At 47.5% G+C, this 18,207-nt stretch overlaps 1 protein-coding gene and 1 long non-coding RNA gene across 2 annotated transcripts in view; one reads left to right on the top strand and one right to left on the bottom strand.

Annotated features, from left to right (window-relative positions):
• The window catches only part of LOC309370038, a 349,876-nt gene that overhangs the window by 316,925 nt on the left and 14,744 nt on the right, over positions 1 to 18,207 (top strand). The window lies entirely within an intron of this gene.
• GHSR (growth hormone secretagogue receptor) lies at positions 1,877 to 10,726 on the bottom strand (the record flags this gene model as incomplete). The annotated part of the gene is made up of 2 exons (XM_081911332.1): positions 1,877 to 3,176; positions 9,991 to 10,726. 2 exons carry the CDS (start codon positions 10,724 to 10,726, stop codon positions 2,869 to 2,871), a joined length of 1,044 nt encoding a protein of 347 aa, XP_081767458.1. The 3' UTR covers positions 1,877 to 2,868.

Raw genomic sequence — 18,207 nt, 5'->3', positions numbered from 1 at the left:
ATGGGTCGGACCTGGGACCTTCAGCCCACCAAACAGATGCCATATCGCTAAGCTACGGGCCCTTCTCCAGAAAAACATAAATGTTTACACAATGGTTTTCTTTCTTTCATCTTGTTTATTGAGGTTCCTCAATACCGTTTACCGGAAAGGTTAGGACAAGCAACAAAGAAGTTGAAATAGCAGAGTTAGTGGCGGCATTAAAGTAGACTCATCATCCCCACACAAACACTTTCAAATGTCTGAGGGTCTTTGATTTTGTTTCCTCTTTGGAGATACTTGAAAAGCAATGTTTTGAAGTAACAGGTGAAGGCAAGTTTTTAGCAAGTTAAAGGCACATAAGTTCATATTAAGCTGTTTTTGATGTTTGTAAAGGTTTGGCCACTGTGAGGGATTCAATGCTTTATAGATAGAAAGGCCTTAGGCATCAAAACACATCATGCAGGCCACAAACCATCATGAGAAGAAACCAGATTCTGCCATCCATTACACTTGAACCATCTCATTTACACGGCCAGTTGGTTATGTTGAACAGAAGTGTTGAGGTTATAGGCACTTGGGACTAAGAAAGATGCTGAGGGCAAACCTGAAATAAATGTAAAAGGTTGCTTAGATGTTATTCAAGCTGCATGATTTGAGATTTGAGAACTCTGGAGGACTGCGAGTTGATAGACCAGCTGTAATTATGAGGCACGTAGGGAGAGAGGACTCTTAATTGGATTAAGTACCAATATCTCCATAAGATCAACCAAGATCTGCAGGTCACTTTCCTTGCTCCCTGTGCCTCTGGGTAAATCTGTGGGAAGAATGGGAATGGTCTTGTCTGCGGGAATGTACGAATTGAACAGGTAATATAAATAAATAAAAGGAGGCGAGGCGTGAGGGATACAGCCCAGCTCAAAAGAACTTGGGGCTGAGCCCCCACCTCAGGACAGCCCCTGGTCCCTGGCACTTGTACCTCAACAACACGAGGTTTAAGACCATCTTTCCAGAAAGGATCCTGTGACAAACTGTCAGGTGACATACTTGTTTGTGTGAGTCAGCCCTAAGCGGAGATCACCAACATTTCTGTGTAATTTTTATTTTATTTTTCCTAAGCATTATCATTTGGCTATGATTAGGATGAATATTGCAAACCTGGCACTCCTATAGTAAACAAAAAACAGGTAAGGAGCTAAGGTTCTCACTGGCCAGTTTTAAACATTCATTGCTGACATTCTGTTCACTCATATTGAAAGGCAGCAGCCCTCTAGAGTAGACTGTGTCAGCTATTGTATAGAAAGGAGCTGCATCATTTTGGGGTGTGTGTGTGTGTGTGTGTGTGTGAGAGAGAGAGAGAGAGAGAGAGAGAGAGAGAGAGAGAGAGAGAGAGAGAGAGAGAGAGAGAGAGAGAGAGAGAGAATTGAATGGATACACTTTTTGGATCTGTCAGTGACCTCAGGGCTGTCCTGGGACTTTAATGTTTACTTCCTACTGCTAAATCGTGGATATCCTATGCTTATCAACTCTTGGCAAGATCACATTCACTCACCCACTCTCACAGGTGCCCCACTCACCTGTAAGAATCCATATTGCATCCCCCTCAATCCACAACACTCAGCGAACATCTAGGTCCACACATATCTCTGTTTCCAGAGCCTGGAAAGCTAACTTCAAAAAGAAATGAGTTCTGGTTCAGCTTCAACATGTCCAAAAAGGGATTCCAGTTCAGGTTCGTCCATTTACAAAATGAACTAGCTTAGTTCACAGCTCGATTGATGTTCACCCAAACGATCCTCAACAACAACAAAAAACACTTTCAGCATTCAGAATGCTACAAGCTACTGTGATGATGCATAAAACATACTTAAGGCGGCTGCAAAAGCATCAGAACACAAAGTAGAATGCGAATGGTTTAATCAAGTCCCCACAACAATTGCGATCTTTCAACGCCCAGGGAATTTAGAGAGTAAAAAACAACAACACATGTAAGAGGATGGGCTTGAAGATGAGCTAGAAATTGTTCAAAGTTCTTAATTCATGGTTGGTTCACTCAGCAATTATGGGAGCTTGCTTTCAGGTGCAGTTCGGAGATTCTTGAACAAATTCGGTGAATCCAAACGAACTCATGCCAAGCTCTGGAGGTGCCCCAGAGACACAGAATTCTGCGTTCATGTTCCCTGTTCTTTGGCCGGTTACATGTGCGCATCCACTGCCATTTGGCAGATCGGTGGAGTGACGATCAATAGGTTTCGTTTGAAAGAGATGCAGAATAAGAGAGTCCCTCTCTCTACCTTGGGCACGGCCCTGACATCTTCATGGGATCTTTGAAATGGGAACAGGAAATGAGCTCTGTGCATCATCACTCTAGAATTTCCTTTGTTGCCCTTTCTGGGCTCTCTGTAGCACCACACCTCATCCTGGCTCTGACCAGCTCCTGCCGCTTGCCCCACCCTGAGCTGATTACCAGTAAAACACAGCCCTGTTAGCTCATGTCCTGCATGGCGAACCACCTTTCTTCCCAGTGACAGAGAATCACTGAAAATGACAGAAAAGGTAGGGATTTTGTCTCTCTGCTGTTTATTATGCACAAAACTTATTTCATAATGCACTCTCCACTCCACAGAAAGCTCTGCAGATAAGGACATTGGAAACTGCCTTCTACTGAGCCAGGTCATCGGTTCCATGTAGCTCCATATAGTCTACACTGACTGGCAGCAGCTCTCCAGGGTTCCAGACTAGAAACATTCCCAACCCTACCTGGAGATAAAGGGGGTTGAATTTGGGACCTTCTACATGCAAAGCAGATGGTCTACCTGGGAGCTCCTTTAACCTGAATATATTTCCCCTTCTATTGTGGCTTTAGGTGACGGCTAGGTCCAGTCGGCGGCGTCATGTTTGTCTAACACTGGACTCTGCCCACACTCGAGTCCCTCCCTCCTTCAGCCCCGACAGCCTTTTCTTCCTGTGTGTCTTGATGCCGAAGAGCCTGTAAGCCGCCTTCCGGTATTTCTTGGACATGATGTTGTACAGGATTGGGTTGATGGCGGCACTTAGGTAGAAGAGGACAAAAGACACCAAGTTGCAATATTGGCTGACGACGGCTATTTCCAAGGATCCGTCCTCAAAGGATTTGGAAAACAGGTAACGTCCGAGGTGGAAAGGCAACCAGCAAAGGATGAAAGCAAAGACCACCACCGCTGGAAGAGGAGGAAGAAGAAAAAGAGAGAAGACGTTAGGGAGAAATGGAGATACCATATTATTTGCCAGACTTTCTCCTTTCACCCTGCTGATCACTACCCTAAGGAGTCTCAAAAAAGCCTAAATGTGTGATTGTAGAATCCCTGGCTGGAGTTTTGTCTGTCTCTTTAACCCCTTTTTGTATCACGTCGTCCTCAGCATCTCCACCTGGCAATGTGACCCAGATGTGTAAGACTAACCCCTTTCTCCTGAGGTTTGCCTCACCCACTTTCCTCCAAAAGAGCCAACTCCTAAGGGCCGTTCTTGTTTTTGCAGAATCACTATTTAACCCTTCCTTTCCCTTAGAATTGGGACCTGGGTGGTGCTGTGGGTTAAACCACAGAGCCTAGGATTTATTGATCAGAAGGTCGGTGGTTCGAATCCCCACTATGGGGTAAGCTCCTGTTGCTTGGTCCCTGCTCCTGCCAAGCTAGCAGTTCGAAAGCACGTCAAAGTATGGATAAATACGATAACATTTGGGATGAATGGGTTTATACAAAATGTGGTAGGCTATTAACGGTTACATAAGCACTAGGACAATAATACTATGCCAATTTATACAGAAATGTATGGGATTCTCATACATTGCCTTTTTTTTTTTTGCTTTTTCCCCTCTTTGTTGTTTTTCTCCCTCTCACTTTTCCTTCTTTTTTCCCCTTTATCACTTTATTTCTTTTACTTTACTTGAAATCACTATAATAAAAATATAAATATTAAAAACCCAGAAAAACACCATAGTAACAATAAGTTATTATTGTGATAAATATACTTATAGAAGTACTGTATATTTTATAATCATCAACTGGAGGGGGTTGAAAATGATGAGAGCAGAACAGGAGTGAAGGGGGGAAGTCTATTCCATGCACACCCTGCCCTGCTGAGAAAAATCCCTCAGTAAGCTGAAGTGAAGCTTTAGAAGGGAATCTCTCCTTAGCACCCATGAAGGATTTCTTCTCAACCAAAGTGCTGGCGTCTGCAGTGGGAGTTTCCTCACGACCACAGCAGGAGAGGGAAGGGTTAACCCCCCCACACTCTTTCTCCACACCTGCTCTACCTCAATCCCTGATCCTCCTCCCACAGCTGTTTTTTGCAATCTGCAGCTCAGTTCTTCTGCTTGCTAGATGCAAAGATGCACTTAACATCACAGGGAGTTCTGCTCTCAGGGCTCACGTGAAAGCTGTGCAACGTTTTTCAGAATGAAATCCTGTATCAAGGAGCTTTGTGCTGGAAAAAACTTTGCCCCATCTCCATTTTGAAGGTTTTCTTGCTCCAAAAGGCCCTTTGAATGTGTTTGACCTGCTCTTTAGGATGTGGTTCCCTGTTTCTGTATTTTCCTTGCGTCTTATATTTGCTTTACATAACTTAGATGGCATCCATATGACTTAGTAAGGGACGCAGGTGGCGCTGTGGGTTAAACCACAGAGCCTAGGGCTTGCCGATCAGAAGGTCGGCGGTTCGAATCCCCATGATGGGGTGAGCTCCTGTTGCTCAATCCCAGCTCCTGCCAACCTAGCAGTTCGAAAGCACGTCAAAGTGCAAGTAGATAAATAGGTACCGTTCCAGCAGGAAGGTAAACAGCATTTCCATGTGCTGCTCTGGTTCGCCAGAAGTGGCTTAGTCATGCTGGCCACATGACCCGGAAGTTGTATGCCAGCTCCCTTGGCCAGTAAAACGAGATGAGCGCTGCATCCCCAGAGTCGTCCGTGACTGAACCTAATGGTCAGGGGTCCCTTTACCTTTACATGACTTAGTAGTATAGAAATAAACCCTACACAGGGGTGAGGAAGCTATGGCGGTCCAGATTTCAGGACTGCAGCTACAGGCTCTCCTGGCTAGGGGTGGATGGCTGTTCTAGTCCCACAACATCTGGGGGACCACAGGTTCCCTGCCATAAAGTAAGGTTTGGACTGCAATCCGATGCACACTTCCCTGCAAATAAGACCTTCTAAACACAGCCAGATGGACACCTGGGTTCATCCACATGCTGTTAATTGGAGCCAAAGTTAATGGAGGAGCTTTGGATTATGTTACCTAAATTGCATGCAAAATATTCTGCCGTATATTCATTTCTCTCTTCAATGTTCAATTCTCTATAGCTAAGAAATGACTAGGAACAGCACTAAGACCTTGGACAGAGAAATGGGTTCCGTCCAGATTTTCTTTTAAGCCCCAGAGTCAAAACATAACACGCAAACCTCTCCTCCATCAAAGGTATTTACTGTATTTTTGTGTATAAGGGGGACTCAAAATTAAGAAAATGGGGGGAGATTGCCCCCATTTATAAGACTACCCCTCCCTTTTTAACATTATTTTTTAGCTTTTTTAAAAAGCTAGTCTTACACACGGAAACATGCGGTCATCTCCTTGCAATCCTGAAGACCCCTCTGCCCAGTTCTTATGATGATAAATCAAACAGCTTTTCCACAGTGCAAACCTCTGCATGTCTACTCAGAAGTAAATCCCTTGCAGCTCAGTGGGGCTTACTCACAGTTCCAGAGAAATGTGTCTAGGGTTACAGCCCTACTTGCCCAGATTTAATTTAACAGAACAAACATAGGGCACTCTGTAGTAATTTATGGCAAGTAGCAGACATTGATAAAAATGAAATTATAAAAGAAATCTTCCTTTGCATCGCCAGTGTCAGTTTAATTTCCTCTATGCAGAATCAAATGACTCTGCCAAGTGTGCAGGCACGACTCCAGTGATTATTCTGCTTTTTTCTAGACTGCCAGCCTCTAACACTTCCCTGGGAGTAAAGCCTCAGTGAACTCAATGGTGTTTGAAACTCCCATTGTTCTAGGCGCATTTTGCGACAGGGGATTTCGTTAGTGCGCCTAGTTTCTGAGCTCTAGGCACAGTACTGCACCTAAGATTTCAGATTAAAGCTGCAGAGTGGAAGGAAAGGAGGACCCAATTTCCAGCTACTCTCTGAAGACTGGAGAAGAGACCCTCTTAATAATATTAGGGGGTGGGCAGGGGAAGGACTAGACCAGGTGAAAAATGAACGTAATATTTTACCTGCAGTTCATTCATTCTCAGCTTTGCATTCTTGTTATAAAAAAAAAGTGCGCCCAGACATTCCACTGTTGCGCCCATAATCTAGGTTTAAGGTGCCATTCAGCTCCTAGCTTTCATATCTCAGTTTCTAACGCCGGTTAGATCTGATTAGATATGCCTAGGATTACGCAGTTTAAAAACAACACTTTGTGGAATGAATTCTGTAATGACAGTTGCCTGAGGTGACCGAATTCGGTAAGGGCCATGTATATTTAGCACTTTTAATAGTAACTTTACACGTTCGGGGTGTTTTTGTTTAGAACAGAAAAAAAGGAGGCAATATTGGAGAGGGTGCATTTTATTACGAGAAGTCCCACACAAATATATCCCTAACATAAACACTTATTGATAAAGTTTGGTATAAGTAGTTTCTGTGTTGGTGACGGGTGCCTGGATCCAGAGTTCTTTGTATTACGTTTATTTAAAATATTTATATGTGGCCTTTCAGGGGATCTCTGTGTGCATTCATTAGTGAATTTCTATGCATAAGTGCATCAGGCATGTGAAGCTGAGTCAGATCTTTCTGTCCTCATAACTGTTCTATCCTCAGCTGTTCAAGTAGAAATCCACTACAAACCGAGTTAATGGTTTAACAGACTCGGTTCTTGATGAAGCCTGGGAGCCTGTAGAAATAGACTTCGCCAGCTAGGCACCCGAGATAGCTCTCTCTAGGAGCTGGCCTCCAGGGTCATGAACGTTTCTCATAAAGGGGCCACATGCCAGGCATTTAATTGATAATGCATGCATTACAATAACCTAAGAGAGCAGAAGGACACAGGAAGAGCCTTCTGGACCAGACCAGGGTTCATATTCCCACTAGGTTATGAAATACACTAAGTGATCTTGGACCAGTCACTGCTTCTCTACCTAACCTACCTCACAGGGTTGTTGTGGGGGGAAAACCATGAACACCACCTTGAGCTCCTTGGAGGAAATTGCGATATGAATGCAATAACTAAATAATAAAAGGTGTAGTCGACTTAACCAGCCGAAGCTGATGATAGGTGACTGGTGACTGGGAGTGGCCGCCAAAACCATATACCACCGGTCCTGAAAGACCTACATTGGCTCCCAGTATGTTTCCGAGCACAATTCAAAGTGTTGATGCTGATCTTTAAAGCCCTAAACGGCCTCGGTCCAGTATACCTGAAGGAGCGTCTCCACCCCCAGACACTGGAGCGTCTCTGCCCAGACACTGAGGTCCAGCTCCAAGTGCCTTCTGGCGGTTCCCTCCCTGAGAGAAGTGAGGTTACAGGAAACCAAGCACAGGGCCTTCTTGGTAGTGGCACCTGCCCTGTAGAACACCCTCCCATCAGATGTCAAGGAAATAAACAACTGAAGGCAGCCCTGTTTAGGGAAGTTTGTAATGTTTGATGTTTTATCGTGTTTTTAATATTCTGGGGAAGCCCAGCCGGCTGGGCGGGGTATAAATGTTGTTGTTGTTGTCAGTCCTTGCCACAGAGGCCACCTGGGCCATAAAAATGGTTCCGAGAATAACCCTGAACACCAAGGTGAAGTAAAAACTACAAATAAGAACTGTCCAGTGGTTAACTTCGGAAGGAAGGAAGGAAGGAAGGAAGGAAAGATTTTCAGGAAAGGAAGTCGTATGGACCTTCTTACTTGGTCCCATCAGTATTGGCACTCTGCCGTCTCCTGAAGACACATTGATCCCACTGAATGCCAGTTGCGGGAAAAGCATAGCATGGACGGGCCATTGCCAGTGCTGCGATGGAGGAGGAATCTCTAATCTGTTGGAGCAGTATGTGCCTGCAGTGTAAGCTTGCGCCTGTCCTGGCACGTGATCCGAGGGAGGCTCAGCTCACACAGTGACAGGCTCACGGCACCCAGAGAACCCCACGACTGATCAGGGATGCACACCCAGGTCTTCACTAGCAAAGTAGACATTGGTGCTGCAGCCCAGTGCTGGGGCATCTGCTTTGCAATGGAAGGTCCAAGGTTCAAGACCCAGCATCTCCAGGTAGAGATGGGAGGGACTTCCTGTCTAAACCCTCAGAGAGCTGGTGTCAGTCAGTGTAGACGGCCCAATGGTCTGACTTGGTATATTATAGCTTCCTTTGTTCTTCAAGTCCAACCATCTAGCCAATGCAACTGAGGTGTCCAGCATGGCTCCAGATATTCTTGGACTACAACTCCCATCTTCTCTCGCCATTGGCCATGGCTGCTGGGGCTGCTGGGAGTTGGAGTCCAGCAAATATCTGGATTCCACACTGGCTACTGCTGCTTGCTTTACATGCTGTGGGATGCCATGCGCTTTGAATTTCACCACGACGCCACTGGCATTGCCCACATGTGTCGCTTCTGGACTTCCCTGAAGCATCCAGTTGTGAAACTGATAGACCATTGATCAGAATCCAGTAGGGATCCTTTCACATACTTGTAGTGAAGTATGGGAGTAGTGAGAGAAATATACACTGCAGAGGCTCAGAGGCTATTATCATAATTAATAATAGCATTTTCATACACTCAGGAGCTTCAGTCCTAGTTTTGCTCCTCCATTTGAGTACAAATTGACGTACAGGGGGAGCTGATCCATGCATTCTACGCCATTTGCACTGAGCCTGCAAGCACACACCTGAACATGTGTGCACATGGAGGCTCCTGCATGGGAAATCGGTAAGGCTCCATTTTCCAAGGGACCAGACCATGCACACAGGAGCCTATGTGTGCTCAGTTATGCATGTGCTGGTTCTGTGCAAACTCTACCCCTTGAATGCACGGAAGGGGTGCCAAAGATGTCTTCCCAATCAGCCCTTTTACATGTGTTCATGCAACCCAGAGCAGGGCTTTTAGTGTTGCTGCCCCTGTTCTGCAGAACCTTGTTTCTTTTGCAGTATGACAGATGCCTGCTATTTGCACTTTCCAGAAACCATTGAAGATGTTTTTTGTTCTGACAAGCCTGCCCAGCTGGATGAGCGAGTCTTTGCCATGGGTGTCTAATGGATTTTTCATTAAAAAAACAAAAATCTGCCACTATTTTCTACGTTGTCTTAAAGTGTTTTAGCTGCTTTAGCTGCATTCTAAACATTGCCTCGAGATGCATGTGGAAGGCAATTAAAATATAAACACAATAATTCCAACTATGTCATACTCAGAGTAGACGGAAGCTACTTTCGCACCATCTGTTCAAAGTGCTATGATACCACTTTAAAAAGTCATGGCTGTCTCGCAAAGAATTCTGGGAACTGTAGTTTGCTAAGGGTGCTGAGAGTTGTTAGGAGACCCCCTATTCCCTGCAGAACTACAGTTCCCAGAGTTCCCGGGGAAGAGGTATTGATTGTTAAACCACTCTGGGAATTGTAGCTCTGGGAGGGAAACAGGGGTCTCCAACAACTCTCAGCACCCTGAACAAACTATATCCCCCCACCCAAAAAAACCCTTTGACTGTGTAAAGTGGGATCACAGTGCTTTAAATGTGCAGCATGAATGTGGCCCCAGTGAAATCAACGGACTTAAGTTACCGTGAGTGTGACTGACACTAGATATCACCCCTTATAGCTGGTCCAAAATTTCACATCTCGGGTCTATAGCAGCAGGGTTTCCCAAACTTGGGTCTCCAGCTAGGACTACAACTCCCATCATCCCTAGCTAGCAGGACCAGGGGTGATGGGAATCATAGTCCTAGCTGGAGACTCAAGTCTGGCCAACTCTGGTCTACAGGGACGCACCATGTCAGAAACGGAACCAAGATACCCTTACCTAGCATTTTCACCGTCTGGCGGTTGTACTTGTCCCGGATGGATGTCTTGGGCCCGATGTCCTTCTTCTTCCTCCTCCAGAGCTTCCTCACGATGAGGCTGTAGAGGACGGTCAGGCAGAACACGGGCAGGAAGAAGAAGACGCTCGAGGTCCACACCATGATGGTCAGCAGCCCCGACTGGATGGCGTACTCCGTGGCCCGGCACTCGTTGGTGTCTGACGGGTTGGTCCCGTTCTCGTGCTCAACCCCGACCAAGACGAAGATGGGCCCGGCGCTGGCGAAGGATACGGCCCACAGCACCAGGATGACCAGCTTGACTTTGCCCTTGGTGACGACCACCTTGGCCCAGAGTGGGAAGCAGACGGCCAGATACCTCTCCACGCTCAGAGCCGTGATGTTGAGGATGGTGGAGTACGTGCAGCTCTCGCTGACAAACTGGAAGAGCTTGCACAGGAGGTCGCCGAGGTTCCAGGGCCGGTACTGCCAGAGGCGGAAGAGGTCCAGGGGCATGCAGAGAAAGATCAGGAGGTCCGAGAAAGCCATGCTCGACAGATACAGGTTGGTGGTGGTCCGCATGTCCCGGAACCTCGAGACCACCAGCATCGTCATCACGTTGCCCAGGATCCCGACCACAAAGAGGAGCACGCAGGTGACGGTGACGCCGGTGAGGAGAGGCGCGGGGAAGAGGTGCAGAGGGTACTCGGGCAACGTGTCGTTGTCGCCGACGTAATCCATCGCAACCTGCAGGCTGCTCTCGTTGTACATCCCCAGGGGCTCTCGCCGGGGCACGGGCTGGGCTGGGGCAGTCTGAAAAGGCTACGTCAGCTACTGCTCATGCCCGAAGCGAGACAAGGCAATCGTGGTGGCGGCAGCAACAAATGGCGCGGGAGGTGCTGTATGGAAACAAACCAATAAGCTGGTTAGGAGGAGGCCTGGATCTAAGGCATGGGTAGACAAACTAAGGCCTGGGGGCCAGATCCGGCCCAATCGCCTTCTAAATCCAGCCTGCGGACAGTCCGGGAATCAGTGTGTTTTTACATGAGTAGAATGTGTCCTTTTATTTAAAATGTTTCTCTGGGTTATTTGTGGGGCATAGGAATTCATTCATAATTATTTTTCAAAATATAGTCCGGCCCCCCACAAGGTCTGAGGGACAGTGGACCGGCCCCCCACCAAACACGTTTGCTGACCCCTGATCTAAGGGCTTAAGTCCCAGGAGGAAAGGTGCTAGTTGAAGCTTTGTGATGGAATTCAGCAAAGGAAGCCATCGCCAGGTGTGCTGGTTGGGCTTTTCCTTGCTTGAGATCTTTGAGCAGAGGCTAGACAGCTGTCCATTGGTGATGCTCTAAGCTCTGGTTTCTAGAGCGTTAGACTAGATGACCTACAAAGACCTCTATAACAACCTAAACCAGACGAGTAAGGTGTGTGGGAGCAGGGGTATGGGAGTCAGAAGAGAGCCTGAATCTGAGATAAAAGCTAAATTCCAAACTTTGGGTGCCTTTCCATTGAGGCCACACAACTGATAAACCAACTCATGTGGAATAGCAGTCGCCCCCAATTCCTGATAGGTAGACAAAGTCAGAATTAATTATAATCACATGTGCCTTAATTCACTTGATTGCTCTACACTTGGTGATGGCTATTGTGTGAAAGTGAGAATGGACTCCTTTGGAAAGAATTGGTGGTCATAATAAGGACAAGACAGGATGAGCACAGCACGACCTTTCTGCCTGAGGTGGTCCATTCACATGCAAAAGCCATCACAGAATGGATGCTTCAGTAATCAAGCGATAAGTATACACTTTGTTTCTATGCCTTTCTCTAAATACAGTGGACGCTTGGGTTGTGAGCATGATCCGTGCGGGAGGCACGCAACCCACAGCATTCACAACCTGCAGCGCCGCGTTTGCAGACATGTGGGTAGCAATTTGACACTTCTGCGCATGCGCAAAGCGCAATTTAGTGCTTCTGTGCATGCGTGACTGCTGAAACCTGGAAGTAACCCGTTCCAGAACTTCCAGGTTTTGACATGTCCGTAACCCAAAAAAACGCAACCCAAAGCATCTGTAACCCGAGGTATGACTGTATGTAGAAACTGCACTTTCATAAAAACAACAACAACAACAACAAGGTCCGTGTGTGAACTGGGCTGCAAAATCGAAGCTCTGGGGAAACAGAAGTTCATCTTCTTCCCAGCAGGCAATGTCATCCGTCCATTTAGGGAATCTCTGTCTCTTTTAGAGCACGGGCTACGGAAGTTTAAGACTAATGGTCTTTTGATGTATTATTTGACTTAATTCAAAATGCAGTCAGCTAGCCCAGCTGCATTTAGAGACCCTCCGGCTCATTTTGCTGAGTGGGGTCCCTGGCAACTGCCCCAAAGTCCTGTTTTGATGGGACCATCTACCAACGCAACCCAGAGCACAGCTCTGGCATTCAAGCCTCACTACTTGCTGCAGAAGAAGGCAAGCCACTGAAGAAATCTAATTGCCGGTTTTCCATGGGCGTTCAAGAGCCAGTGTAGTGGCTAGAGCACTGGGTCAAAAGCACAGATACGAGAGAGTTCAAATCCCTGGCTGGCTTCGGTTGCATCCTTCTTCTTCTCTCGCCCTATCCTACCCTTGTTGCAGAGTTTAGTCCTGTCGTCTGCCAACCTGGTTTCCTTGAAGGAAGAAAGGCGAGGTGTAAACCATGCAAGGCGCAAGTCATGCACCGAAAAGCCATGACTCTGCCACTCTTTTGACACCTGGGCACAGTGGGGCCACATGTACAAAATCATTTGAGCAACAGGTACAGTTAGATTACGTGTCCTGTAAAGAAGCGCAGTCAGAAGGGATCCTTATTCTAGCCCAACGTGGGAATCAAGTGGCTTGAAAACCCCATAGCAACTTCTAAGCAGGCGTTGATTTGGGGAATCACAGGACAACCTGTTTGCCACTTTTTAAGCCTCCAGCCCAGCCAGATCAGCAGTGCCAGTTAAGAAGCAGTAGGCAAATCGATCCTTTCAGGATCCTTTCTATTCCACCTCTAAGCAACAGCCTCCCAATGGGCAATGGCTTGGGAATCCCAAAGCTGAAGGAGGTTGCCCCCCAGCGCAGCAGGTGCACCTCATTTTGAAGCAAGGTAATGCACTCTTATCATCAGACACTGTGAGACCATTCAAAATAGCAGGGCACATTACAGGCTAAAGAATGCCCCCTTCTCACCATGAATCCTAGCGTGCAAGTTACCGAAATGACCACTAACCTGAATATTTTTTTAAAGGAAGAAAGCTCCCTCCCCCTTTTAACCGCTCTAGTTATTAGGAACACACAGAGGCAGCCCATTTGGTCTCCCTAGGCCAGTGCTGTCTACACTGACCGGCAGCAGTCCTCCACGCAAACAGCCCTACCTGGAGATGTCAGGACTCGAACTCAGGACCTTCTTCTGCATGCAAACCCCTGAACTACGCAGCCCCTTCCTTCTTTATCCCAGCCGCTTCTTCCGGCGTGCTCCTTGCACCTCCTTGCAGAAAAACCCTTGGGCAGGCGAGTCTCCCTCTGAGCATGTGCAGAGCGCCTCCAAGCTGGGAAAGAAGGGTCGGGCTTGCAAGAAAGGCGAGATCCAGGCAGCTCCCGGCGGCAGGATCGAGGGCGGAATCGATCCCTCCTGTTCCCCAGCCTCCGAGCGGCGATGAGCAAGGGCGCCCGGCGCGCCCTCGACGCGTCTCCACTCCCAGGAGAAGCAGCGCGAAGCGAACCCCTCTCCGCCCTCGCCGGAGCCGGCGACTCTGCCGGCCAACCCGCTCCTGCCCCGGCGAAAGGATCTCCGGATCCCCGGCCTCCGCCCCGACGGCTCTGGCGAAGGAAGCGGTGGGTGCCGCGTGCTGCGCGCCGAGACGACGAGCCGGTAGGGGAATGAGGCGCGGGAAGAAATGAATGAATGGATGAGGGAAAGGGGGCGTGGGGTATTGGCGGAGAAGCGCGTTCACACGTCACGAGGAACACGCCGCCGCCGCGTCGGGGCGAGAGGTGGGCGCGCGCTCTCGGGCATTCGCGCGGGGCGAGCGTTTGTTTGTGGACGCGCGTCGCCGCGGCCGTTGAACGTAACGTGTGAACGGCGATTCTGGTCCGAAAGGGGGCGTGTGTGCCCTGAATGTGCCCTGTCGTCCGTCGGTGTTCTGAGGGTTCCCCAATGTTGGTTCATTCATTTATTCCGTTTCCGCTCTGTCTTTACTCCAGAGGAGCCAATGCGGGTAGCAAAAGTAGATTAGAGAAAGGGGGGTGGGAGGTGTTAGACGAATCTATACCAGACTGGCCACCGTGAGAACAGGATGCAAGGCTAGCTGGGTCTTTTGGTCTGATCCAGCACGGCTCATCTTCGGTTGTAACCCAGGGACAGAGAGATAGCATTCGATGAAACGCAGTGCGCGTCAAAACTAGCATTTAAAAAAGCACTCGCACACAACGCAACGCAGTTAAAAGAGAGGGGGCGCCTCCAGCAGCCCTGAGCCCTTTCTGAAAGAGAATGGTTTGGAGAAATAATAAGGAGAAATAAATTCTCTGCGCCAAAACCGATGAGAGTTGTTGTGTGTGCCAATGAGAAAGGAAAGTATAGGTGTTTGTATCAAGTGCTAAGCAATATTTGTGACTCGAAAAAGACAGGGTCACTAATGGAGATGTTGTCAAGAGCAGAGAAGTTGCCATTTGGCAACTGCGTGCTGTAGGGATTTCGAAACAGAAAAGAGGGGAGTGTTGGGGGGGGGGAGAGAGAGAGCATCGGGAGACAGAGACATTCGCAGAAGCGGCTTGCGACGGCACAGGGTGAGACACAGCACTGCTATTTTACATCATTCGTGGACCCATGTACTTGTGAATTACTAAAGCAGCAGGGAATGGGATGATTCCAGGGCTGCCTCTTAAAAAATGTGCGCCCACAACAGTGGCGTAGCGTGGGTTGTCAGCACCCGGGGCAAAGCAAGTAATTTGCGCCCCCTAACCCGTGGATTTGCACCCCCTAACCCCCAGATGTTGCACCAGGTGCGGCCGGCCCCCCCTGCACCCCCCACGCTACGCCACTGGCCCACAATTAGCACCTGCCCTCTTTTGTTTCATGCCTATCCAGTGGTACCTCAGGTTAAGTACTTAATTCATTCCGGATGTCCGTTCTTAACCTGAAACTGTTCTTAACCTGAAGCACCACTTTAGCTAATGGGGCCTCCTGCTGCCGCTGCGCCTCCAGAGCACAATTTCTGTTCTCACCCTGAAGCAAAGTTCTTAACCTGAGGTACAATTTCTGGGTTAGCGGAGTCTGTAACCTGAAGCGTCTGTAACCTGAAGTGTATGTAACCCGAGCTACCACTGTAACTGCATTTTAACCTAGACTAGGACCCTCTTTTTGGCTTGCAACACAAGCACCTCTAAGCAGAATGAACGAAGGACCTCTTTCCTGATTTCCATGTAACCCAAGGTAACACTGTACCAACTTTGCCTGGTCAGCCAGCTGTGGCAGAGAAGTCATCCATGCTCTGATAACCGTAGAGCTGGATTACTGTAATCCATTACACATGGGGCTGCCCCCTCCCATGCCAGACTGCCTGCACTGTTAAGATCTTCAAACGAGAGGTATTTCTCCAGGTACCACCAGTTGCTGAAGCACATTGTGTTGGTACAAGGGAGGAGGAGCCATAGCTCTAAAACGCCCTTCCCAGGGAGGCTTGACTCCTGTTGAAGCTACATTTTTGCACCAGGGTAAGACAATTTTCTCTGCAGAAAGCAGAGACATCACCTTGCCAACAAAGGTCTGTATAGTTAAAGCTATGGTTTCCCCAGTAGTGATGTATGGAAGTGAGAGCTGGACCATAAAAAAGGCTGATCGCCGAAGAATTAATGCTTTTGAATTATGGTGTTGGAGGAGAATCTTGAGAGTCCCATGGACTGCAAGAAGATCAAACCTCTCCATTCTTAAGGAAATCAGCCCTGAGTGCTCACTGGAAGGACAGATCCTGAAGCTGAGGCTCCAATATTTTGGCCACCTCATGAGAAGAGAGGACTCCCTGGAAAAGACCCTGATGTTGGGAAAGATGGAGGGCACAGGGAGAAGGGGACGACAGAGGACAAGATGGTTGGATAGTGTTCTCGAAGCTACCAGCATGAGTTTGACCAAACTGCGGGAGGCAGTGGAAGACAGGAGTGCCTGGCGCTCTCTGGTCCATGGGGTCATGAAGAGTCGGACACAACTAAACAACTAAACAACAACAAGACAATTTTTCAGTTATCTATCTATCTATCTATCTATCATCTATCTATCATCTATCTATCTATCATCTATCTATCTATCTATCTATCATCTATCTATCTATCTATCTATCTATCTATCTATCTATCTATCTATCATCTATCTATCATCTATCTATCTATCTATCTATCTATCTATCTATCTATCTATCATCTATCTATCTATCTATCATCTATCTATCTATCTATCATCTATCTATATCATCTATCTATCTATCTATCATCTATCTATCTATCTATCTATCTATCTATCTATCATCTATCTATCTATCATCTATCTATCTATCATCTATCTATCTATCTATCTATCTATCTATCTATCTATCTATCTATCTATCATCTATCTATCTATCTATCTATCATCTATCTATCTATCTATCTATCTATCTATCTATCTATCATCTATCATTTACCATCTATTACATATCTGTATCCTTGTACATCATCCTGGAAATCATCAGATCTGGGGAAGCACTGTAGCTCTGTGGTGGTGGATCTGCTTGGCATGCGGAAGGTCACAGGTTCGATTCCTGGCATCTCCAATGAAGAATCCTTGTCTGAAATCTCGGAGAGCCACTGCTAGTCAGTGTAGGCTATACTGAGCTAGATGGACCAGCGGTCTGACCCAGCCTATGTTCTGTGTTCAAAAACAACAGAATTATAAAAGGGGCCACAAGAATCATCTCATCCTACTGCCTGCATTGCAGGCATTTCCCAACCAGCGTGGGGCTCAAACCCATGTCCCTGAGATAGCTCTACTGATTTAGCTGTCAAATTATTTCTCATGGGCTTATGGCAACCAAGCACACACAACAGCCTGCTATAGTGACTACAACACACTGTTCCTTGCAACCCTAAAGGTAAAGGGACCCAGAGGCTTCAGCTGGGGCAAAACATTGTGGATGGACTAATGATGGGGACAGATTATCACCAGCACACAACCCCATTGCTCAAACATCTGTGCTGGTTGTCTATACACTACCAGGCCAGGTTCAAGTTTAGTGTATTACCGTAATTTAAAGGTAAAGGTGACCCCTGACCATTAGGTCCAGTCGTGGCCGACTCTGGGGTTGCAGCGCTCATCTCGCTTTATTGGCCAAGGGAGCCGGCGTACAGCTTCCGGGTCATGTGGCCAGCATGACTAAGCTGCTTCTGGCGAACTAGAGCAGCGCACGGAAACACCGTTTACCTTCCTGCCGGAGTGGTACCTATTTATCTAATTGCACTTGCACGTGCTTTTGAACTGCTAGGTTGGCAGGAGCAGGGACTGAGCAATGAGAGCTCACCCCGTCACGGGGATTTGAACCGCCGACCTTCTGATCAGCAAGCCCTAGGCTCTGTGGTTTAACCCACAGCGCCACCCGCATCCCTTTGCAACCCAAAACAGTGCTTTATTTAATCTGTCCTGAATCTTCCAACATTCGTCTTCGTTGGCTGCCCCCAACTTCTAGTGTTATGAGGGAGGAAGAACAACTTCTTCTCTCTCTCTGCTTTCTCCTTGCCATGCCTGAATTTATAAACTTCTGCTATGTCACCTTTGAAGCAACCTGAGAAAGACAATTTCGCTCGATTCCCTGCACCTGATTACCTGATTCACACACCGCGTCGCTGGAGAAAGGTCACTGTGTTATGTTTCTTCCAGCAGAAACAAGCAAAGGTGTCTCGTGACACCTTAAATGAAAGACAAAGCAGATTTCTCATGGTGCAGAGATGCGCAGTGTGTTGTCCTAATTTAGCAATTTTATAGATGCACATGAGTGCAGAGAGGAACATGCATAAACAACGGGGTCAAAAGGGTACAGAATGCTCTAGGTACACTTTGTGACATCTCTGTGCAGGGCTCGGCTAGAAATGTCACAAGCTGTACCCCCTGAATTCCCTGGCCATTTGGAACCCCTGTTTATTAATTCCTTTATTTCTCCAACAGAGCCAACCTTAGCA

This window comes from Podarcis melisellensis (genome assembly GCF_964234715.1).
Source record: "Podarcis melisellensis genome assembly, chromosome: 5".
Lineage (NCBI taxonomy): Eukaryota > Metazoa > Chordata > Lepidosauria > Squamata > Lacertidae > Podarcis > Podarcis melisellensis.
This window is presented reverse-complemented; position numbering and strand designations above follow the sequence as displayed.